Raw genomic sequence first — 25043 nt, forward strand, 5'->3', positions numbered from 1 at the left:
TGTTGAATCCAGTGCACGTCAGTCCCAGCTGCGTCCTCATACATGCCTAAGCTGTCCGTGTCTTGCTGGAGATAATGGGTATCTCTAGCTTGAGCAACAAAGGCTGATTAGCCATCGGCTTTTTTTTTTTTTTTTTTGCTATGAGAGTTCAGAATGTAGTAAAAGTGTATGAGAGAGATTAAGTCTTTCTTCTTTCAGATTTATCTATTTTTATGTGTTTGAGTCTTTCACCTGCATGCGTATATATATGCATCGTGTACCGTGGGCATGTCTGGTGTCCAACGAGACCAGAAGTGGGCATTGGAGCCCCTGGAATTGATGTTATGGATGGTTGTGAGGCACTGTGTAGGTGCTGGCTATCAGAGCCAGGTCCTCTGCAAGAGTAACAAGTGCTTTTAACCACTGGCCATCTCTCCAGACCCCTGTGAGAGAGTTTTGAAGATACACCTCAATGTTCGTGCAGGAAATAAATGTCTAGAGGGGAGGAGAGGGTGAACATTACGCATAGAAAATGAAGTTTTTGAGTCTTCTATGCTAGATGATATAATGTCACAATCTGTTGAGTGGTCAGCACTGGTTAACAGCTGAACACATATTTATCACCGAGTTTTTACACTTTTTTTTTTTTCGAGACAGGGTTTCTCTGTGTAGCCTTGGCTGTCCTGGACTTGCTTTGTAGACCAGGCTGGCCTCGAACTCACAGTCATCTGCTTGCCTCTGCCTCCCGAGTGCTGGGATTAAAGTTGTGCGCCACCACCGCCCGCCTCTGAGTTTTTTTACACTTTACTCAGCATGCAGGTTCTGTTTCTACCCCTGGCCCCTTTATTTTATAGGTGACAAAACTGAGGAACAGAGAAGTGCCTTGCCAAAAGACCTATGGTGAGTAAGAAGTGGGGGCCCGGGTGAGAGTCCGGCATTGGATCTCCAAAGCACTGTTGCGGGAGCAGCGGTTACCACTGTCCAGAGAGGGCTGAGGAGCGGCACTGGGCCAGCTAGTCCAGGAACAGCTGTGTGAACAGATGACCTCCTTTGGACAGCCTGTGGGGAGCAGTGAGCATGTGGCATCTTCTCTGTGAGGTAACTGTGGAGGGCACAGAGTGGCCTAAGATGGCCAGCAGCCGTGTCTGAGTTTCTAGGTGCAGCTCACATACAGCAAGACGCTATGACATAGGTTGTCATAACACCGAGTTAGGGGAAAGCCAGCCAAATTCTCAAGGTACGTTTTTCATTTGAGGGGAAAGCCTGGTATAACACAACATGGGAGGCGGCTAATCTGGAAGGCAGCTGTGTCCCACGGTTCCACCTTCCTTAAGTCTCATGTGGAAATTAGATTGGGTGACATTATGCCAACTTTGGCTCACCCCTACATTCTTTGGAAATGTGAAACAGGGTTAGGGTTAGGGTTAGTTGGATGAGCTAATGTGGGAACCAAATCCTCTTCTCTGTCACAGCAGCTATTTATCTGAATTAAAGGATGCAACCACCACTGGTCCCTAGCTCACAATTTTTCTTCAGCAGACGCAGCTTAAATCTTTAAGCTTTCACTTTGTTAATTAGGAATTGCAAGAGTTATCACTCATTAAACCAATGATTCCTGGGCCACCAGTGACTTGTTTTTAATCTAACTTTCTTTTTCTCCTCGTCCACTTCTTGAGACCAGGTCTTACTATGTAACCCAGGCTGGCCTTGAACTTGTGATCCTCCGACTTCAGCCTCCCGAGTTCTGAGATTACAGGTGTGTGCACTGCACCCAGTCTTACCCTCTTTCTCCTCTCCTGTTCCTCCCCCTTTAACCTGGGGCCTTGTGAACATTAAGCAAGTGCTCTGCCATGGGGGAGGTGCGGGACACATCTCAGCTTGCTGTATCCTCTCACTCCATGGCACTGATATTCACCTCCAAAGCCACTGTGCTTTCTGGGCACAATGGGGCAGCCAGCCCCATTGAGCTCATAGCAAGACAGTGGCTTGAACATGCATTTGCTAAGTCAAATCTCCTGTTTGGGGAAAAAGCTATCCTTCTGTCAACTTGGATCTCTTGCCTAGATCTTGGTGGGGTTTAGTCTGATAAGCCCTCCGGATTGATGTTTTATAGAATGGAAAGTGAATCAACTCCCCATTTGTCAGTGTTGTGGGTTCGGAGCTTGCTCGGTCTGAAAAACTATCCGTATAATTAATCAATAAACAAAATCATGGAGTAGACCTCAGAGGCTCATTTCTAATGACTTTTATCCACAGATGACAAAGCAAACAGCTACCAGGTTTTTAGTGAGGAGGCTAACTATTACACTGGGTGGATGGAGTTGTATGATTGAGTTTTACCCTCAGAGTACAGCAATTAAAACTCAACCTCAACTTGTATCTGCAGTGTGACCTCACCTGCTCTACTCTGGCCTTACGATAGTTGAACTAAAAACCTAAATCTTACTAAGAGTCTTTCAAATGAGAAACCGACTTGGACCATATCGTCCTATGTCCATCGTCCCATGTCGTCGTCATCACCCCACCTCCCCGCACCTCCCACCATGAAATAAGGAGCAGAAGTGTTGACGCTTTGCCCGAAGGGACAACACTTCAGGAGTCGATTGGTCTTGACTTCATTAAAGCAAGAAAACGTTAATCTGAGTAAAAGGTACCATCCTCTACAAATGCATCCGGACAGGACGTAAGCAGGCGGGCGGGTGCATGACAGCAGCTATTTAGGATTAGAAAGACACTGTGATTGGGATTTTAATGAATCGCATGGTATTTGCTATTTACGAATTCTTCAGCAGTTAAGTTTGGATCCTTTCCCAGGAGGCAGACCTTTCTGCCTAGTTACCCTAATTTATGTGCGGTTCCCAGAGGACACAATTTTGTCTCACAGATGTTGGCTTTGATGGGACGAGCCTGAGGCACTTTAAACTTTCCCTGTATTTGAGCCTCTCGCCTTCCTGAAGCTGAAGACTGCCCTTTGGTTCAAAGGCAGCACAAGAGTGAATTATCTACCAAATCACACAAAAGGGAGGATTTGTCAAGTTCTCTTTCTCCCCGAGAAGACAACCCGGGACCAGAGGACTTTATTACTCTCGCTCTCGGCTGTAAATTATGTCATCCAGATGCCTTTGAAAGCTCCTCTTGGCTTAAAGTCATACAGCTTGATACTTGGGGCCAAACGCCTTTATCCCCCGCCTCCCCAACCCCAGAACTCTGACAAAGATGAAAAGGCAGCTTTTGTAAGGAGGGGCACGGCAAGTGGAGAACTGGCCCGAAGATTAGGGGAGTATAGTCTACTGAGAAATTAATTTTGCCAGTTGTACAGGTTCACTGGCCTTTCAAGACCTGTGTGTTGTGATGGCTAAGACTGGGGTGTTAGCTGTGGACGTCAGTAAGGAAGCCACTCACCTGGAGATGGTTTGCTGGGGCTCACTTTCTCCGGCTTCTTTGACGTCATGGTACTTTTGTGTTTCTGCTTGACAGGTGTTTGGTCAATGGCTGGAAGTCTGGGTTCACACTTCATCACAGATACTTTGGTAGCTGATCTTGGTTCGCTTAAAGACTCCTCCTCGCTGATGCTCTGTGGAAGATGCAAGAGGTATTGAGTGTCAGAAGCGGGTATGGTCACCTTTGCCAAGCACAGAGGCAGGGCCGGCAGGGGGAGGCCAGGGGGCCCTCTGGCAAACTGCTCACTCAGAGGCGTCTTGTGTGTGCCCCTCAGCTTGCTCTGTGGTCAGAGAAATTTTGGCGGATTGCGAGTACCAGCTCTGACAGAACAGTAAAGCTAATGACTCTTATGTTGTAGGACATATTGAAGAGACTGCATTGCTGAGTCTGTTGTTGGAGCACATTATGACAAGAATGCCATTTTGACCCTTAAATAATTTAATGACCAATAAATAGCTCATGCTGTAAGCTGTATATGAAAGGAGGCGCTTTCAAATCAATGCTTTTAAATTGTTTGCTGTTTGAGATTTGAACTGTTTTGAAGATGGGTGAAGGAAAACGTTCCTTATGCTAATTCATGTGCTTGACAACAAAAATGAAATTTAGATTGTTGAGTGGGGACTGAATACGCCAGGTCTCAGTTTCAATATCCCAAATTACTGCACAAGACAGATGGCTCTCCTAAGAAGTCCTCTCCTGTCTATCTTCTGAAAAGAAGTCAGTATAAACCCACACAAGGACAAGTCACAATTCCTACAGTGTCAAAGCGTCTCAACCCAGGCATGCAGATGCAATAAAAATTATCCAAGCATCCAACAGTTTTGCACTTTGCCACACTAATCATCATCAGAGAGATGATGCAGACATTTATAAGTGACAGTCAGGACTCTGGCCTCCAAGGGTGATTTAAGTTATAGCCTTGGGGCTTCAGCTAGCACACAAGCTAAAATCCTAAGGGTTTCCCTCCACCCGCTTTGGGTTTAGGGAGACTCTAGAAATTTCTCTGAAAATGTGGCCCTTCACAGGCAAGCATCTCTGGCACCTCCCCAGTTCATATTGATCTTGCTGACAGCTGTGGCATTTTCATTTCACCGGCTCCTGACTCAGGAAAATACACCAAATAGCTTTGAATTATTGGGCTCAACATAAGACAAACGGAACTCTAAAAAAATGTCTCCTCATCAGTCTTCTGGGGAGTAGTCTATATGTCCACAGGTGGACAGATGATTATTTTTCCATGAGGACAAATCTTATTTTTAAATGTAGGTTTTGGATACAGCCTTCAAACAAATAATTATTGTTGCTCCATCCGTTTTTGGAAAACAGACCACCCTCAGATAAAGGGACAGACACAGGAGAAGACATAATGAATCCACTGTTCTCCCGTTCCCCCTTTCAATTCTGTGACTTAATAGACATCTTTGAAAATGATTCTGAAATGTCAAAGATGAATCATGAGGTCACTTCTGAGCATGAGATGAGTTCTCTATTCTCAGCAAAGTGGATGTTTGGCAAATTTAAATTCTGATGCTGGAGACTGTCATTGCGGGTGGGTATGGGAGCCAGAGTAATGGGTCTGGATCCCTAGAAGAATAGCAGGGAGCCTGGGGCAGAATTTCTTCCTCAAACTGCCTGCGGGCGAGAAGTCCACTCATCCCAGGCCTTGTACTTTAGCCTGTAATTTCTAGCCTACAGCAAAGACAGCACTAGTGGCTCCAGCTAAGGCTCGGCACCTTTATTGCAGCCGACATTAGCAGACCCACACTTAGGAGAAACTCCTCGCTGGCCCATGCAGTAGGGCGTGGTGAAGGGCTCTTTAAGGGTGGCTGTTAAGCCTGTCCATCTGTCCTTCACCCCTCATTCTCCAATAGCTCTGAGGAGGTGACATAAGGTTTGGCCAGCTAACCTGCCACGCATGGGGCTGTGCTGCCGGGCCTGGCTGCTCCCTCCTCTGCTCTCTGGTCCCACTGCCTTTACTTCCAGTTGCACATCATTCTTCTGAGTCCAGAAACTGCCCCTAGAGTGAAGGCCCCGCAGCAAGGCCTGTGATACCCAGAGGACCCTGGGACACTGGTAGACCCCGGGTTCCTCTTGCCTCACTGAGCATCTCAAACTTGTCACTTCAGCATTTAAAAATTTTTCCTTTTCAGTCTTTGCTAATGACCCTTCGCGCCCTTAGCCACTCCCAAGCGCCTGCTCTCATGAAAACCCGCTGCTACCGTGCAGGGAAGGGTCAGCCTTCCAGACACAGTGTGAGAGGCTAGCGTGTATGACATTGAAAACTCTGGGGCTCTGGGGGCAGTGACCATGTGACACGGGGGAAGTTTATTATGGTTTATTAGCTATTATTTTTCCATCCCTCGGTTTCCTCATCTGTGAACAGCAGCACCTACATTTGGTGGGCTCCTGATGGTCAGGTGAGGTAAGGCACACGCATACACATAACCATGTCATCGCATCCATGTGCCAGTGTGCCATGTCGGCTTCCATGCTTGGTCCTTGACTCTCTGCCACTTCCAGAATTAGTTAGCTGACTGCTGGATGTTGGCTGCCTCATCGGGACCAAACCTGAAGCCCAGTGAGAGCATTCCCACTAGACAGGATGCCTCCCAGCCTCAGACTTGTGAACGGAGGGGAGGGGCAGTTCCCGTGCGCACTCTGTGTCTTCTACAGACCACACAGCATATGACCATCATGCCAGCCTGCCAAGACTCATCCAGTCGTAAGAAAATATGGTCAAAGTTTTTTTTTTTTTCAGATAGCAAAGCTCTAATAGGAAATATTAACATCTGGAGATTATCGCGTCAACACTAATGATATTTTTATGTAAAGTGGATTTCAGAACGGTCTTTTCCTGTTGTAATTTTGAAGTTTACAGTTTCCATTTCTCCCCCATATGGTCCTAAGTTGAGGTGTCACATGAGGGTGGAGGCAGCGGCTCGCTGCTGTACTCGTCTGGGGTAGAAAACCAGCTCTGTCTTTCAAAGTTAAAGCTTGAGTTACTGAAAAGGCCAAACACACACTGCAACAAAAACCCAGCCTGTGCAAAAGTGCAATTTAACATCGAGAGCTTGATGTATGTCCTGATAAAGCTGTGTTAACTCAAGTACATTTACTGACAAATTATTTTTTTCCGAAGTATTATTAATTGTGGATTTAAGGCTTTCCAAGGAACCCTCAACTTGCTCTTCTGGCATCACACATAATAGACTGTAGATTACAGCAGCACTTTCTGAAGTCCAGAGAAGGGCTCACAATGAGACTTGGTTAATTAGGAAAGGTCAATGCCAGGCAATGGGGAACAACTTAGTAATGTAACAGGTTTTTGCTTGGTTATCTTTCCCTCCTTCCTCCCTTCCCCATGCTGTGGGGGGTTGAACCCAGAGCTTCTGCATTCTAGCCAGGTGGCTCTACCACTGACTTACACCCCAGTCCTAACTTAGCAACGTGCTGAAGGGTTCACAAATCAGAGCTCCTAGAAGGTGGAGACACCAGGACAGGAGAGGAATGGGAAGACATTCCCCCCACCCCCCGGAAGGCAAGAGGGACGAGAAGCCCAGACCTGGTGTTACTGCACATGAAATAAGGTGACACAGAGGATCAGAAGATTTGTAGACTCAAGTAGCCACGGATGGAAAAGGCTTGATGTTATTTTCCAACTCTTGCCTGATGGCTCCTTTCAAAGATGCAGGAAATTGGTTCTCACTTGTCCACCCCCTTGTCCCTCCCTGGAGCTGTGGGGCTGAGGGCTGACACATGTGCACCAAGCCAGATTTTGTCACGTGCTGGTGACAGAGGGCTGAGCTCAGTGGATCTTATGACACAGAATAGATCAAGGCAGGACTTTCTGTGGGGAGGAGGGAGGAGGCAGAGGGCTGTTAGACTGGAGAGAGAGAGAGAGAGAGAGAGAGAGAGAGAGAGAGAGAGAGAGAGAGAGAGAGAGAGAGAGATTGTGTATCTATTATGCTGGGAATAAATTTAGTCTCCAGAGATTATGAAAAGCCGTGGTCAGGGCAATGAGCCTTGACAGTTGACAGGGACAACACAGGATGGTTGGCCAGGAGATTGCACAAATGAGTGTCTTCAGAGTGCTGTCCCTAAGGTCTACATCAAATTGTGCCTCATGCATAAAAACCATGTCTGGGAATCATGGGTCACTTTGTATAAACAGACTTCTGGATGGGAATACAAACAGCCACATACAAGCAAATATGAATGTGTTCTGTGTCGAATGCTGTTACAATATAAAGCTAATCCTTATCTTGTGCAGAGTTTGATGACATTATTTGAATTTTTTTTTTAAACATTGAGCCATAAGAAGGAATGTGGACTGTTGGTCTTTTGGAGGTTTCTTTGGGTTTTCATGTCACCCACTCAAATCAAACTGCTCCTTCAATTCATTTATCCCTCAATTACAAACGTGGCTGCCAGTGGTGTTTGCTGGGTAAGCGCCACATCTTATCCAGTGATGAGGAGACATCGGTCTCTGTGTCAGCTCCCAGGTGCTTTCAGGAGTCATCTGGGCTGCTGTACGCAGACTCATCATGGCCTCTGTTCCTAGCCCTGGGCTCTGAGGACAGTGCTCTCCTGGCTGCAGCCTGCTTTCTGATGCTTCGAGCCTGCACGGGTCCTGTCCAAGGCTCCAATCTGAGAGTAACAGTGTCCTGATTCAAGTCTTCCTGACATTTGACCACGAGGAATGAAACATCAAGATTTGCTTTGAGATTCCTACCCAGCTAACACAGAACAGCCTCGGGGGAAGCTGTGAGTAGAAAGCTACTGAAATTACAACAGGATTTGTATTTATTTGTATATTGTATATTGGACACATGCTATACATGCATATATATTTTTCTTTTCTCTCTTTGTTTCCCCTTCCTTCCTTCCTTCCTTCACTTCTTTCTTTCTTCCTTCCCTCCCACCCTTCCTTCCTTTTTGACAGGATCTCACTGTATAGTCTAGGCTGGCCTGGAATTGGCTATACAGAGCAGTTTGGTTTTGAACTCAAGAGATCTGCCTGACTCGGCCTCCCAAAGCCTGTGTCACCACATGTAGCCAGGACTCTCCTCTCTCCTCTTCTCTCTTCTCTCTTCTCTCTCTCTCTCTCTCTCTCTCTCTCTCTCTCTCTCTCTCTCTCTCTCTCTCTCTCCTTTCCTCTTTCCTCTCTCCTCCTCCTTCTCTTCCTTCTCTTCTCTTCTCCTCTCCTCTTCTCTTCTCTCTCTCTCTCTCTCTCTCTCTCTCTCTCTCTCTCTCTCTCTCTCTCTCTCCCCCTCTCTCCCTCTCTCCCTCTCTGCCCACATGCCATAATGCCCACAGGGATGTCAGATGACAACTTTATGGGCTGGTTTTCTCCTTCAACCTTTACGTGGGCTCTGAGAATCAAGCTCGGGCCATCAGGTTTGTGTGGCAAGTGCCCCCACCAACTGAGCTATCTCTTGACCCCCTCAGTATTTCTTATAAAGCAAAATAACTATTTACGAATTGCAGGAACTGTCCAGTTCACATCAATGGTGGCCATATATTTTCATCATGTTTTGAGTTTGTTTTGTTTTTAATTAAACATTTTTATGTACACATTTATATTATTCCACATATATACAATAAACTATAGAAAGAAGAACCATGACACAATAAGCAATTATATAAATGTTACATTCTTAGTGTTTTGGCTATTTGTATTTGACAGCCTTGAAGAAAACATCTTTCCTATCTTGGTGTGTTTAAAATTATGAATGTAAATCAATCTCCATCAAATCTTGTCATTGTCAACTTAAAACACATATTGAGACCTAAAAACATCTTAACCCCTAAGCAACTAAGCTTCATTGTAAAACTAAGCTACCTGGTCTTCAGCCCCATCATAGACTTGAGAAGGAATAAACTCAATTACCTGAGTATGCCGGGAGTGCAGGTTAGTAGCTTTCCAAATGAGAAGATGACAGAGACTGTTTGCTACCTGAATAGTCACCCAGCTTTGAGTGTGTGTGTGTGTGTGTGTGTGTTAGGTCAGAGGGCAACTTTTCAGTTCCTCTCCTCCCACTCTGAGTTGTGGGGATTGCATTCAGGCTAGCAGCAAGTGCTTTCACCTGGGGCGATGCGCTCTGTATGGAATCACAGTGGCGCAAGAAATTGGCTTGGAGTTGGGTGCTTCTCAGGTGTAGTTTTGCTATGATGTATTGTATCAGCTAAGAGGAGCTTCTGGGCAACAAGGTGGACTTAGCCATCAAGTGGAAGTGGCCCTCAAAGAATGCTAGAATGCTTCCTACGTTGACAAAACATGGAAGGTGGCTGAGCGCATCACAGGTGCCTGCTGGCTCTTTGCAAGGAGGCAGGAGTCTAACACCTTAGAGCAAGGCTCAGAACAGCATGTGATCAGGTGATAAACTGTAAATAGTCACACCAAGTCTAAAGGCCATGGGGGAGGGGAGGTAATTCTGAGCTGGGGTTCAAAGGCTAAGTAGGCTGCAGCTGAGCTGTAGGCACACTGAGGCAGGTGTGGATGAGAGCAGGGGAGGGGACGGCCATGGAAGGATTCCAGGGTCCTGAGCAGAGGGTAGAGGAGGAGGGTGGGGACATATTTTAAGTAGATTGGAAATTCAAGCAGAGGTTTGGGAGTCAGTGCCATAGATTCCGGCCCATTGAGTCATTTCTGAATACAGAACAATGTTGGGTTTTATTCTGTGTTCCCGTCCCCGAGAGAAATCGAGGCGTTCTACAGTGTGCCACAGAAATAATCTCTATTATTTTCATAGCTTATTCCTGTAAAGCACAAGAATACATACTCAGAGAAGTGTGCATTCATAATGTAATAGCAGGGTCAAGAATAAAGAGTTTAGGGCCGAGTGGTACACGCCTTTAATCCTAGAGTTCGGGAGGCAGAGGTGGGCGGATCACTGTGAGTTCGAGGCCAGCCTGGTCTACAAAGCGAGTTCAGGACAGCCAAGGCTACACAGAGAAACCCTGTCTCAAAAAACAAAACAAAACAAAACAAAAAACCCAACCAACCAACCAAACAAAAAAAGAATAAAGAGCTCAGCAGTGGTGGCGCATGGCTTTAATCCCAGCTCTCAGGAGGTAGAGGCAGGCATATCTCTGTGAGTTTGAGGCTAGCCTGGTCTACAGAGAGTTCCAGAACAGCCAGGGCAATACACAGAGAAAACCTGTCTCGACTCCACCCCCAGCCCCACCAAAAACAAAAGCCAAACCAACCGAACAAACAAAAAACAGCAAAACAGAACCATCTTATAGCCAGCTTCACTCAGCAATGCATTACAGCAATGCATACCTTTCCAGTGTGACCAAGAGAACAATATTCTTAACAGCTACGTTTGTTTGTTTGTTTGTTTGTTTTTGAGACAGGGTCTCACCATGTAGCTCTTGCTGTCCCGGAGCCCACTGTGGAACTTACAGAGCTCCTCCTGCCTCTATCTCCTGAGTACTGGGAGTAAAGGTGTGCACCACTACATTCAGCTTAGCAGCTGTTGTTGTTGTTGTTTGAGACAGGGTTTCTCTGGGTAGCCTTGGCTGTCCTGGACTCACTCTGAAGACCAGGCTGGTCTCCAACTCATAGAGATCTGCCTGCCTCTGCCTCCCCAAGTGCTGGGATAATAGGTGTGCACTGCTAGGCCTGGCTAACAGCTATTATTTTTTATTCTGTCAAATTGCTTAGTTTCTATCTCTATTTTTCCTTTCACCATCACAACCACCATTACCATCACCACCATCACCACCATCACCACCACCATCACCACCACCACCACCATCACCACCATCCCCACCATCACCACCACCATCATCACCACCATCACCATCACCACCACCACCACCATCACCACCACCATCATCACCACCACCATCATCACCACCATCACCATCACCACCACCATCATCACCACCATCATCACCACCATCACCACCACCACCACCATCACCACCATCATCACCACCATCACCACCATCATCACCACCATCACCACCATCACCATCATCACCACCATCACCACCACCATCATCACCACCATCACCATCACCACCATCACCACCACCATCATCACCACCATCACCACCACCATCATCACCACCATCACCACCACCATCACCACCACCATCACCACCGGCACCATCATCATCATCATCATCATTGTGGGGTTGGTGGGGTGTGCATGCAACAGCTTGAAAGTGGAAGCTAGTAGAGAACTTAGTGGCATCTTTTCTCTCTGTCCACCGTAGCCTCCAGGGATAGAACTTGGGTCTTCCTGGCATCTATGCAAGTGCTTTCCTCCACTAAGTCACGTCCTTAGCATTCTATATTGTTTCCGAATAGTTTTAAACTGCCCAGACTTCAAGGTTCTTTGCCTATCAACACTTCAGAGTGCATTTCCTAGTAAAACATTTTTTTCACTATGCCACACCACTACTTCTCTGACCTAAACCTAAACAAATAAATAATGATAATAGTTCCATAAGCTAATCTAATATAAAGAGCACATAGGGGTCCACCTGTGCCCATGCTGTCTTCTCGGCTGCTTGTTAGGAGTGACGGCTGGACCTGCACAGTGTGTTATGTCTAGAGTCCAGTGGTCTGGAATAATTCTCTTCTCTTTTTTGCTTTTTCGCAGTTGTGACCATTTTGAGGAGCTGCAGCCAGCTGCCTCACATGGTGTATTCAAGGGGTTTCTCCATTACCCGATCTGATTCCATCTTTTAGGGTATTTATAGGTGACGATTCCATCTTTTAAGGTATTTATAGGTGACGATTCCATCTTTTAAGGTATTTATAGGTGACGTGACGTCTCTTTTGTGACTCCAGACCAGCAGTCACATTGTTAGGTTGTCCAAACACAGCCAACCCCGTGCTTGATGTTTAACAAAAGCTGGGCTGTCCAAGCTCTCCAAGTGCAAAGCCCACGCTCCCTGCTTTGAGTTTGTGGTCAACTGTGGAATGACTGACACTTGAGGACTAGCCTAGCCTGTTTCTAACCTTCATCTGCCCAATTATTTTAGCCTTTTTTGATATGCTTTGCCTAGATTTGTTCTTATATTAAGGTAACAAAACATTTTTTATAATTCTACACTTCTTCCTCAATTTTTAGTTACCTTTCTTTTTCTTAAAAGCATGTACCCGGGGCCTGGGGAAGATGGATCAGTTGGCAAAGAGCTTGCTATGCAAGTGCGAGGATTTGCATTTGAATCCCTAGCACACACATAAAAAGCTGTGTGTGAAGGTGTAGTGTAGTCTGTAACCCAAGAACAGGGATGGGGCACACACCAGTGGCTCCTGGAAGTTTGCTGGCTAACCAGCCTAAGCGATCAGTGGTTCAGGTACAGGGGGAAACCTGGACCCTAAAAATACTGTAGAGAAAATGATGAGGACACCTGACACTGACTTCTCCAAATACACATGAACCCTGCGTGCATGTGCACACACATGCACACACATGCACACACATGCATACACATGAGGTGCTCCTTGGGGCTGAGGAGCTGGCTTAGTCAATAAAGTGCTTGTTGAACATACCATGAGGACCCGAGTTCAGATCCCCAGGACCCCCAAAAAAGCCAGGCATGGGGCATCTGGGGACCTGGAGGTGGGAGGGTCCCTATCCAGTCTAGCGAATCTTAAATTCCAGGTACAGTGAAAGACTCAAAAGATAAAGTGGAGAAGCAATTGAGAAAGACGCCTGCTATGACCTCTGACCTCCACATGCACAAGCATACATGTACACACACACTTCCGGTTTTCCTCATATTTGTTTGCTTGCTTACAACGCGATCTCTATGGAAATTTTGATGCGTGTATTTTTGTATCTGAAATGGGAAGTGAGGCCAGTAGACAGCTTAGCAGGTTGGGGGCCTTTTAAGTATTCTTTTGCTTTCTAGTACAATAAAATATTATAGACCATCTTGGACCTTGAATGAAAAAAAAAAAAAAAGAGGAAGACACGACTGGGCTTAGGTATGGCGAAGGAGGAGGAGGTGGTTTATTGTGCATAGGAGGGAGAGAACAGAAAAGGACAGCGACAAGACATCTGGGAAAGTCCAGAGTGAACCTGGCCATATTGAGCTGGGCCTTATGAGGAAGGAGGGAGAGGGAAAGCAAGAGAAGAGCGGCTCACCAAGAGGGGCAGCCTGGGCCAAGAGACTGGGCTAGCCAAAATAGATGAGTTATATAGGGGCCCAGCCCAGTGGCCATGCTGGAGAGCTCAGGGTTAGGGGGTGGGGTCCGCTAGGCACTGGAGGACCCTGTAGAACATAGGGACTGACGGATGTGGAAATAACCCGCAGCAGACCGTGCTCTGATATGTTAATAGGCATCTCAGCCATTTGTCCCAGGTTTGAGACCTAATAGACCTTGCCTGCCTTTGACACTAATCCTTTTTGTCTGAGAATGCCACGGTGAGCTTTGGTGGTGTTTTTTTGGTTTTTTTGAGACAGTTTCATGTAGTCTGGGCTGGCCACAAACTCCCAGTCTTGCCTTCTCCTCCCCCCATGACACCTGGCTTGAGAAAGCTATTTAGAAAGGGACGTGTTTGCAGCACTTGGGGGGCTGAGGCAGAGGATCAAAAGTTCAAAACCAGCCTTGGCAATGTAGTAAGACTGTGTTAAAAGAGGTAAAGAATGAAAAAAAAGGAAAAGGGGGTGGGGGAGGGGACGAAGGACCAGGTGCAATCCATTGCTGCTGGAGTGACACTGTTTATAAGTCCTTCCTTTGGAATAAATTAGGAATGTACACATTTCTTTAAAAACATGAATTTATAGCAATATTTCTAATTAAAAATTAACACTATAGGTTTTCTTTTATATTTCTATCCTGTCTATTTAAAGTCTTTGCTCTTTAATTATATTACTATGTTGATTCATTTGCTTCATTCTGCAATAAACACGAAATATCTCCAAGATTATGATACAAATCTGACTCTAAGAATAAATCTTCAAGATAAAACTTATGGCTTTGCCTTGGTTCTTTGTCTTTAGAATCTATTGCTCTGTGCATGAATGTCATAATTCTCTCGTTGGCCCTGTTGAGTGCTTCCAGCTTTTTCCTAAGAGAAACAGCGCTGCAAGACGAGCATTTAAGTAGCTCTTTAGTTAAGCCCTTAAGTTCCTGAAAGTGGGAATTTATCTCACTAGATTAAAAACAGCACAAAGATTTAAAATTCTTTTTGTTGCTAAATCATCCTCAAGAAACACTGCACCAGATAAGTATGAGAACCGCACGTTCTGCGTAACTTTTGTAACCATTATCTTAAAAACAAAGCAAAACAACAAAGCTTTTTCATTTTGGGGTGTTTTTAATTTTAATCTGCAACTTGTATGTAATTGACCATTATCACACAGATTCATTTATCTAGTTTTCATTTATCTAATTTTTTTCAAATATTTACTTGACCCATTTCCCTTTTAGCTTTATTTTACATTTTATTTTGTGTGCACGTGGGTGGGGGTGGGGCATGCCATGGTGCACTTGTGAAAGAGAGAGTCAGTTCTGTCCTTCTACCATGTGTGCCCTAGGGTTCCAGTTCAGTCCACGGAGCCATTTCAATGACAGGCCCACTGTCTACCTATTTTTAAATAGGATCCAAGACTACAAAAAAAAAAAAAAAAAAAAAAAAAAAAAAAAAAAAAAAAAAAAGTGGAATTCAGAGAAAACATTTATTGGTTTGGGTAGCACACATTTGTAATTCCAGTATTAGAAGCGCAGAGGCAAGAGGATTGTGAGTTACACAGTAAGACCCTGTCTCAAAAACTTCAAAAACAAAACAAAATTCCAAAAATAGATGTAAAAGATGGAACAAACAAAGTACTTTCTTATGACAACAGAGGGGTGGTCCCTGGGGCAGGTAGGAAGGGGCCCAATGGAATGTCATTGGGTGTCGGAAACTCAGAGGCATCTGGGAGACAAAGAGCTCATCGAATCTTACTCTAAGAATTGTGTAATTCACTGCAAATAGCTTTTAATCTCTATAAAACTAAAAAGAAAGCAACAAAAGCCCTAAGTAAAGCACAAAACTCAACCGCTCAGCTCTAGTGACATGTTCAAATGTTTGGGTGTGCAGCTTCTTGATAGCAGGGCTAACTAGAGTGCAACAACGTGCAGGATGAACCAGGTGCAGGGGTGGATCAGGTGCAGAGGTGGACCAGGTATAGGATGGACCAGGTGCATGGGTGGACCAGATGCATGGGTGGACCAGGTGTAGGGTGGACCAGGTGCAGGGGTAGACCAGGTATAGGGGTGGACCAGGTGTAGGATGGACCAGGTGCATGGGTGGACTAGGTGTAGGATGGATAAGGTGCATGGGTGGATCAGGTGCAGGGATGGACCAGGTGCAGGGGTGGACCAGGTGCAGGGGTGGACCAGGTGCATGGGTAGACCAGGTGTAGGATGGATAAGGTGCATGGGTGGATCAGGTGCAGGGATGGACCAGGTACAGGGGTGGATCAGGTGCAGGGTGGACCAGGTGCACGGGTAGACCAGGTGTAGGATGGATAAGGTGCATGGGTGGATCAGGTGCAGGGTGGACCAGGTGCATGGGTAGACCAGGTGTAGGATGGATAAGGTGCATGGGTGGACCAGGTGCATGGGTGGCAGTGCTTCTCAGCTTTCTTGGCGCTGCAACCCTTCAATCCAGTTCCTCATGTTGTGGTGACCCCAACCATAAAGTCATTTTTGTTGCTCTTTCCTGTGACTCTACTACTGTTATGATTCCTAAATGTAAGCATCTGTGTCTCAGTCGACTCCTGTGAAAGGGCCAAACATTTGACCCCTAAAAAAGTCTCAACCACTGCAGTAGGCATCATACTTCCCTTTCCTGGTGCTGTGGTTAAAAACAAAAACAAAACCCTGGCAAAAGCAACTTAAGGGAGAATGGGTTTATTTGGCAAGCCTAACGCTGGTGGGCCAAAAGAGAGCGTCTGCCCCCATGCAACTGGATTTATAGATGGATTTATAGATGGATTTATAGAAACAGCTTATATGATGGAACTATTAGTGAAGGCGGAGGGCAGTGGTTCTCAGCCTGTGGGTGGCAACCCCTTTGGGGGTCACTTTTCAGCTATCCTGCCTATCAAATGTTTGCATTATGATTCATAACTGTAGCCAAGCTGGGAGGTGGTGGCACACGCCTTTAATCCCAGCACTTGGGAGGCAGAGGCAGGTGGATCCCTGTGAGTTCGAGGCCAGCCTGGTCTACAATGAGAGTCAAAGACAGCCAAGACTACACAGAGAAATCCTGTCTCAAAACAAAAACAAAAACAAAAACAAAAACATCAAAACATAACTGTAGCAAAATCACAGTTCTGAAGTAGCAACTGCTGTGGTGCTGGAGGTCACCACAGCAAAGGATCTCAGCACTAGGACGGTTAAGGACCAGTAGCTTAGGGGGAGAGTGCAGAAGTGTTTACCTCAGAAAATGTAAGGAGCCTGAGTTCAGTCTCCAGAACCCAGGCAGAGATGCTAGGTGGGTGCTGTGTGCTAGTGATCTCAATTATGGGGAATGGGGAGACAGGAGGCTCCCTGGGGCTGGCTGGCCAGCCAGACTAGGCTCATTGGTGAGCTCCAGGCCAAAGGGAACCCAAACTCCAAGGACTCGGAAGGTGTTCTGAGGCTGATGCGTGAGGCTGTCCTCTGGCTCCACATGCCACGTGCATTAAAGGTTATTAAACAGTTTGTAAAATCACAGGAGTCACAGGTGGAAAGTGGGGAAGGATGGCGGCTTTGAGAAGTTGGGAGAAGGCATGCTCCATTTGAAGGGCTGGTGGATGGTGCAGCACGACAGAGAGACCACAAAGGCTAAGGACACTGAGGCCAGCATGGACCGGCCAGAGCAGCAGACAGCTCCGGGCTCCACATGGCCTTGTTAGTTTTATGACAAAGTCTAGTAAGCAGGCACACTGACGTGTCTCACCTGTCAACAACACACTACAAGATTAAGATATGGAGAAAGGGGCTTGGGCTAGAGGAAGAGGACAGGTCAGTGTTTGGTTCCAGGCATCTGCAGTCCCTACCTCACTCTCCCCCTCCCTCCCTCTCCCTCGCTCTCTCTCTTTCCCCCTCTCTCCCTCTCTCTCTCCCTCCCTCTTTCCCCCTCTCTCCATCTCTCCCTCCCTTTCTTTCCCTCTTTCTCTCTGTCTCTCCCTCCCTCTTCCCCTCCCTCTCTCTCCCTTCCTCTCTTCCTCTCCCCCCCCCCCCCCCCCCGCATGGCAGCTGGCTGAGAGCTGCTCTCAGCAAACCTGCATTTATATACTGTAACTTCGTCTTGCAATTAGCTCATTCCGGCATTTCAATCAGCCAGGAGGCCACTGAAGTAGCTCTGTGGCGCTGGCGGTCATACAGCAGGATCAAAATACTATCCGGTCCTGGGTTATTAAATACTAAATCCAGGCATACACCTGTGATTCCAGCACTCTGAAGGCTGAGACAGGAGGATAAGGCATTTGAAGATAGTTTGGGCCACAGAAACCACACCACCACCACCACCACCACCACCAGAGTTACACTAGGGAAGTAAGTCATGTGGGAACTGACCACAGGGAGGGGGAAGCGGAGAGCCTGTCAGATTTTGATGATACTTCATTGGAGGGAGAAGGAAGGGCCAAGTGGGGGCTTTAGCCTGGGGCCTGTGATGCGCATGGGGTGTCTTTTTCAGATATCCAAGTGAAGGGAGTAAGGAGATGGTAGAGTGTTAAAGCTGGGGATCTAAAGTGAGGTTTGAGGGCTGGAGAGATGGCTCAGCGGTTGAGAGCACTGACTGTTCTTCCAAAGGACCGGGGTTCAATTCCCAGCACCCATATGGCAGCTCCCAACTGTCTGTAACTTCAAGATCTGACACCCACACATAGACATGCATGCAGGCAAACACCAATGCATATAAAGTAAAAATAATTTTTTAAAAAGTGGGGGTTGAGCTGTGGGTATAGATTTGGGAGTCACTGGCGGTTAACCCCTCAATGTTGGCAGTTAAAATGGTCACGAGATAGCTTCAGGCAGCACACAGGGAGAACAATCTTGGTGAGGCATGACATCGTTAGAATAAAACTCTACCCGTTTCCATCTGAAATCTAAGCTGTGCCTCTCTAGGGCTGCAGGCCCCCAGCCACCGTAGTATGAGCAGGACCTGTGATTTTTGTCACCAGTGAAAATCACAGATCCTCTCACATCTCAGCAGATTCGTTGCAGATGTCTCAAAATACCCTTTACGCTCATTGCTTGTTATTTAACGTGCTAATAGGAAAGCACACGCATTATTGAATCACAACTGTCTAAAAATATTTGGATGACTATTTCCACCAAAGTGGTTTCCTTTGAAAGCCTGTGAACACAGTTCTGAGAGGGAATCTACAACATTTACCTTGTGGCCCAAGAGGTTTGTGGCACCAGCAATGGCTAAGAACTCTGCTGCCCGCCCCCCAACCCCCGTGCCAGGCAGGGAATGAGATCAGAACCATGCCGAGAAGGAGTCCCAGGATTCAGGACTAGGATGGAGGAAGATGAGAAGGGGAGAAAGAGAAAAGACTTCCAGATGTGGGGAGGAAGGCAGAGGAGGGTGGCTCTGCGGATGCCTGGGAGGCAGTGTGGCAGCGTGGCCAGCACCACGCAAAGCCACCACTGGAAGGATAGAAAGGGATCTGCTCCGTGGATGTGGAAGTCACGTGACAAGGAGCGTTGCTGGAGAAGGATGTGTGTGGAAACCAGATTGGAGTGGGTTGAGGAGTTGAGCAGGAAGTGGGGAAATGGAGTCAGGCAGTGTAAATAATTCTTTTGGGAACTCGGGGTGTGAAGAAAAAATAAGCGGAGGGGAATGCGGGCTAAAGAAGGCTGTTCCGTGTCTCTTTTTAGAACGCTGAAGGGAGAGCCCTCCTACAGGGTTGGCTGATGCACACAGGAAGGGTGGACGGAGAAGGGGGGAGGGATCCTAAGCACAGGAGAGAAGGCTGGAAGTGGGAAGAAATAAGGGGAGAGGATGTGTTGAAAACTGGGGAGAAAGGTTTTAAGGGGAAAGAGTTGATCAGAGAAATGGGGCAGAGAAATGCCTGGAGGTTGCTGGCTGTGAGCCCATGCTAAGTGGGGTGACGTGTCCTTTAGCAGTAATTAGTGGGCTGGATGTGGCTCAGAGACCACGAATGGACAGGATTTCATGACAGGTGTGAGAAAGGCAAAGAGACTTGCAAAGACTCTGGGCTGCTGAGCAAGGGGCCAGCAGTTCAGAGGGAGGTGGCCTGAGTCTGAGGAAATGCCACAGCAGAAGTGACCAAGGGACAGAGGCCTATAGAACAGGAATCATGCATGACTTACAAAGGGGTGACAATAAGATGCAGGATGTGCCCTTGGGATGTGTGTGCGTGTGCGTGGACATGTGGGAAGAGGGAGGGCACTTGGGATGCACTAGGCTCTGGGAAGCCAGGGCGGGGCGGGCTGGGTTATCTCAGGGATGCCGAGGTCATTAGATGATGTATCTGGAGATCAGGAGGGGAAGGAGCTGCCTGCCTCGCTGAACAGCTAGAGTGGCCAGGAGACCAATAGCAACAGTAAAGGCAGAAGCTGATGGAATCCAACTGCACAAGCCAATGAAATGCTGGAGCTGTGCTCTGGGAGCAGCCATGTGGAGAGCCCTTCCTTCTTCCTGGTCCTGAGAGGGCAGGTGTTGAAGTGACACAGACAGGGGTCCCCTGCAGGACAGACCTGCAGATGGGGCGGCAGTGGAGAAGAAATCTCTTGATATTTCCTGTAACCTGACAGCTGGCTCACCACTTCTGCTTCCAACTCCCCCTGGCAGGATCTGACTTAAAATCTAAAATTCTTATTCTCTGTGAAGCTTTCTACTCGTTTTTGTTTCACTCATCCATCCGTCCATTCATTTATAGACCCACTATGTAGCTTAGGGTGACCTTGAACTCACAATCCTCCTCTTGCCCCCTAAGCACAGGGACTACAAATGTGTGACATCACAGCAAGCTCCCTTAGATTTTTTTGGTCAGACTCGATAGATACTGTCTTGAACTGCAGGTTCACACTGTGGACGGCTTGAGGGAGATGTGGTTTATTCAGTACTCTGCACTCCTAGCAGCCAACACACTGCTCCACAGAAATGATTTATAATTTCTGCATTTTAGTTTATTATTTTAAAATTTAGTTTTATTTTTAATTGGCAAATAATTATATTTTATTTTTTTAATGAATGAAGCTCTATGAAAACAAAATAAGAGGTTATTTTAGGATGAAATGCTGTGTGTTATAATACCTATTTAATGTGGCACTCATCTGAATACTTGCAACTGAAAAAATTTAAGATTTCAATATCTGAATTTTAATTGGTTTCTAACAAGTTTTTGTTGTTGTTTTAGGAATTAATTGGAACCATTTTTAAAGAGTAGATAATTTTAATAAAATGAAGTGCGGTGAGATACATAGCATTACAAACGGGGAAGGAAAGATGTTTTGTTATAATGTCTGCTGCAATTTCTGAGCTGCTAAGTCCAATTAACGCAGGGAACCATTTGGGTGAGAGGCCACCAGTCCTTGATACCAACAACCTCCCTGAGCCGGCGTCACTATTGGTATCAAGTCAGCTGCATGGCAGGATCAGCCTCATGTTAAAGTGAGGCTGACTTGCTTCACTTCTGAGAAAGGAAGGAAGATTCTGCAAAGGCATCCCAACTTAAACTGACAGTCGCCCCAGTTTAATGTTGTGCCCTATTTTAAAATCCGCTGGTGGAACTGTGACAAAATGCACAGGTGAATATGAAGGACACCCTGCTGCCTTTACTGACCAGCTATTGCTTCTTTACTTCCGAGTGGCTGCCATGGGCGGCCTCCAGCCCCTGGGTTTGCATGCACAAAGGGACAATTCTCTAACCTAAGCATGGAAGACCTACCCAATTCAGCCTGCTGGGTTTCCTGGAAGGACCAGATAACCACAGTTTAACCACAAGAGGTACCCACAGTTGCAAAACCAAGTTCATCCTGAGGAGTCGCTTGGGGGCTGTTCTGAGGTTTCTCTACCCTCTAAGCTGTGCAGCCTGCTGTTCTTGGGTCTATGTGTGGGCCTACATGTGGCAAAGGGAACTTATCCAGGGTTGTACCTGGTCCTTTGCAAGTAGTGCGCCAGGAAAAGAACTGAAGATTGGCAACCTCACTCCTGTCACTAATTTCAAACCAGTTCACTGGGCATGCTCCTGTCCAACTGAACTGATGGTCCGAATTCTAGCTGTTACAGCTGCATGGCTCTGTCATAAGGACGCAGTTATCCCAACACATCAGCCATCAGATGAGCCCTAGGCTGCTACTGCACCCAACACATCAGCCATCAGATGACGGACGCAGGAAATGCATCGTAAACAGTGTCTTCTCTTTCTCTGTCTAATAGAAAGAGGCCTTACCCCCATGGCGAGCCTGAGCCCAGGGAGTGCTCTGAGAATACACAAGAGTTAAGAGCAGTCCCCAAACCTCCAGAAATCCTAGGGGCCTCTCCAAAGAATGGGGGCCCTAAAGAGTTGATGCAGAGCTGTCTGGATGGGTCAGACCAACAAACATCTTCCTAGGTGTTTGAACACGATCCCTTAGACAGTGGGGGAAACTAGAGAGGGATTTTAAGAGAATGATTGTCATCCAATTTGCTTCTAGAAGGGTTACTATTATGGTAGCCCACTTGACTGACTAAAGGGTGAGGCAAAGGCAAGATGGCCAGGGAAGCCATCACTACAGTAATCCAGACAGACAGACTGTAAGGCCCAGCAAGGGAAAATGTGTGGGCAGATTCTAGAGAAGAGATAGAACAAGCAGGCTTTGGTGCAGTGGAAGGAGGAGGGGCTAGAAAAGAGGAAGGCGGAGTCTAAGACAACTTCCAGAATCCTGGCTGGAGTAGAAATAAAAACACAGGAAGAGGAACCAGTTTGTGGGAGATGATGCATCAGTCACGTGAGACCAAGGGGCTTTCGGGCACTCTCGTGAAAACAGCGAAGATATAAACAAGCTCACGGGAAAAGTCCCTCAGTCCCACGCTTCTTAGTACTGTGGGGGTGAACATTCTCTTTCTGTGATTGTAGGGTGAGGAGAGCGGGGTGGAGGTGGGATGTTAGCTGTAGAGGTTGGGTGCAGAGCCACTGGTCGCCCAGGTGCACTTCCAAGGTGCGGGATCTGCGCTAGAGTTAGAGGGCAGCTGTGACAATCACCACACCAGGTGCTAGAGATGACTCACAGCCTCCTAGGGTGGGGCCCGTCAGCAGTTAAAAGCAGTGAGTGTGTGTGTGCGTGTGTGTGTGTGTGTGTGTGTGTGTGTGTGTGTTCTGCCTCATCATCAGCACACATGCCTAGGGCCAGGAGAAGGAAGAAAGGCCTGACCCTCAAGGAACCCCAAAGAACTCAGAGAAAATTAAAAGTGTGACTCATGGACACAGATGTCACATCCCAAGCTGTGGCTGCTTTCATGGCTCTGCTCAGGGTGTCAGGAGGCTGACACTGACAGATTAATGAGAGAACAACTGCCTGAGAGCCCTTTGAAAGAGGAGAAGTCAAAGTCTCACAGGCAAGGTGTGATGCATAAATAAGCAGGTGAGGAAAGGAGCCATGCAATGCACCTGGGACAGACAGACAGACAGACAGACAGACAGACACACACACACACACACACACACCAGACAGACAGACAGACACACACACACACGGAGCAAACCCTCCCAGCCTTCCCTAGGCTGCCAGCTCCCAGTGTGAATTATGCAGGTCCAGCTTCTGGAAAACGGGGCTCTTCCCTGGTCACAGAGTCTTGTTTTGTTTTGGACTTGAACACCATCTGCGACAGTTCTGTCCCCAGACAGCTCTGTCACAGCAGAAGTGCTATTTATCTCCATGGTCCACTGTATCTGCCTTTTGCTGGGTGGCTACTGAGCAAGTAGAAGTAAATTTGAAATTTATTATTATTTTTAATTACATGTAGTTTTTAAGTTAGAGGCTGGAGAGATGGCTCAGTGGTTAAGGGCGCTGGCTGCTCTTGAGAGGACCCGGGTTTGCTTTCCAGCACCCACATAGCAGCTCACAACCATCTATTACTCTAGTTCCGGGGGATCTGATGCTGTCTTCAGGATTCTTTTGGCACCAGGTACACATGTAATGCACATACATACATGGAAGCACTCACAGATATAAAATTAAAAATGAAACTCTTATTTATTATTGTGTGTGCTTGAGTGCATGGGTGGGCATACTATCCTCAAGATGTGGAAGCCAAGGACAACCTGTGACATCTTCTCTCCTTTCACCTTTCTGTATAGAGATGCCAGGGCTACACCTCAGACTGCCCAGCTTGCACAGAAGTGCCTTTACCCACTCAACTACCTCGCTGGCCCTACTTTTTATTTTATTTTATCCAGGGGCTCAGGTAGGCCAGGCTGGCCTTGAACTCACTATGTAGAAGAGGATGACCTCGAACCTTTGACCCTCTTGCTTCTATCTCCTCAGTGCTGAGATTGCAATGTGTGTCATGAATACTGCTGTGGTGTTTAACATAGTTCCTAGATAGCCTCATAGGAGGTGGGGCACTTTATAATGTTCCTCTGTGCAGCCCTGGCTGTCCTGGAACTCACTCTGTAGACCAGGCTGTCCTGGAACTCACTCTGTAGACCAGGCTGTCCTGGAACTCACTCTGTAGACCAGGCTGTCCTGGAACTCACTCTGTAGACCAGGCTGTCCTGGAACTCACAGAGACCCACCCACCTCTGCTTCCTAAGTGTTGGGATTAAAGGAGTGGGTCATCATGCTAGGGCTAGGGAGTGATGGAGAGCCACCCTCCCCTGCAGACCTGTGCCATCATGCCCGGCATTTATTTGGGTGCCTGGGGTCCGAGCTCTGATCTGAACATTTGCCCAGTTGGCACTGAGCCATCCTCAACACAGATTTTTTTTTTTTTTAAAAAAAGACACTGCAGGTTACTTGAAGAGGCTTTGTTTGTTAATCTCCCGAGTCTGCGTGGATTCTCATGGACAAAACAATTACGGTGTTTGTGTTGAGCAACAGTGTTCCTTCTGAAGCTTACTCTGCTTGCTGGGAGGTTTGGGTGACCTCACTGAAGAAAACATCACAGTGAGCAGGCCCGGGCCACGGCCAGCTGCTGCTTCTTGCTATCGGGTAAACTGCCTACACCACTTTCCAGTATAATTTTGAGTCTTTGTTACCCACAATCTAAGTATCTAGTTGCTCAACCAAGGATGCTTTTGAAAAGCTGAGCTGAAATATTTTTTCATTTCTTTGTGTGTGTGTGTGTGTGTGTGTGTGTGTGTGTACATGTGTGTGTACAAGTGTGTGTGTGTGTGTGTGTGTGTGTGTGTGTGAGCATGTGTGCGTGTGTATACCATGACTGCTTGGGAGCCCACAGACCAAGGAGATGGAGTTACAGGTGGTTGTGAGCCACCTCATGGAGGTACAGGGAACAGAATTCTGGTCCTCTGGGAGAGCACTTAACCACTGAGCATCTCTCCAGCCTCTCCATCTTCCCTCTTAGGGTAGAATACAGGGAGCAGCTGGCCCACAGTCCTTGAGGTTAGTGTCCTCTGAAACAGTGGCCCTTTAAGCAAGGATACAGAATCCAGAAGATACGGACAGCTCACACTGAATCCCTTCATACAAGGTTGCTGCC

The 25043-nt window shown here is 47.0% G+C and overlaps 1 protein-coding gene across 4 annotated transcripts in view; it reads right to left on the reverse strand.

Annotated features, from left to right (window-relative positions):
- The window catches only part of Marchf10 (membrane associated ring-CH-type finger 10), a 103175-nt gene that overhangs the window by 44372 nt on the left and 33760 nt on the right, over positions 1–25043 (reverse strand). For all 4 annotated transcript variants that reach the window (XM_051158872.1, XM_051158870.1, XM_051158871.1 and 1 more), the window contains exon 4: positions 3382–3553. In XM_051158872.1, the coding sequence (XP_051014829.1) occupies positions 3382–3553 (172 nt within the window). The remainder of the gene's footprint in view (positions 1–3381; positions 3554–25043) is intronic.

Source organism: Acomys russatus, chromosome 16 (assembly GCF_903995435.1).
Source record: "Acomys russatus chromosome 16, mAcoRus1.1, whole genome shotgun sequence".
Lineage (NCBI taxonomy): Eukaryota > Metazoa > Chordata > Mammalia > Rodentia > Muridae > Acomys > Acomys russatus.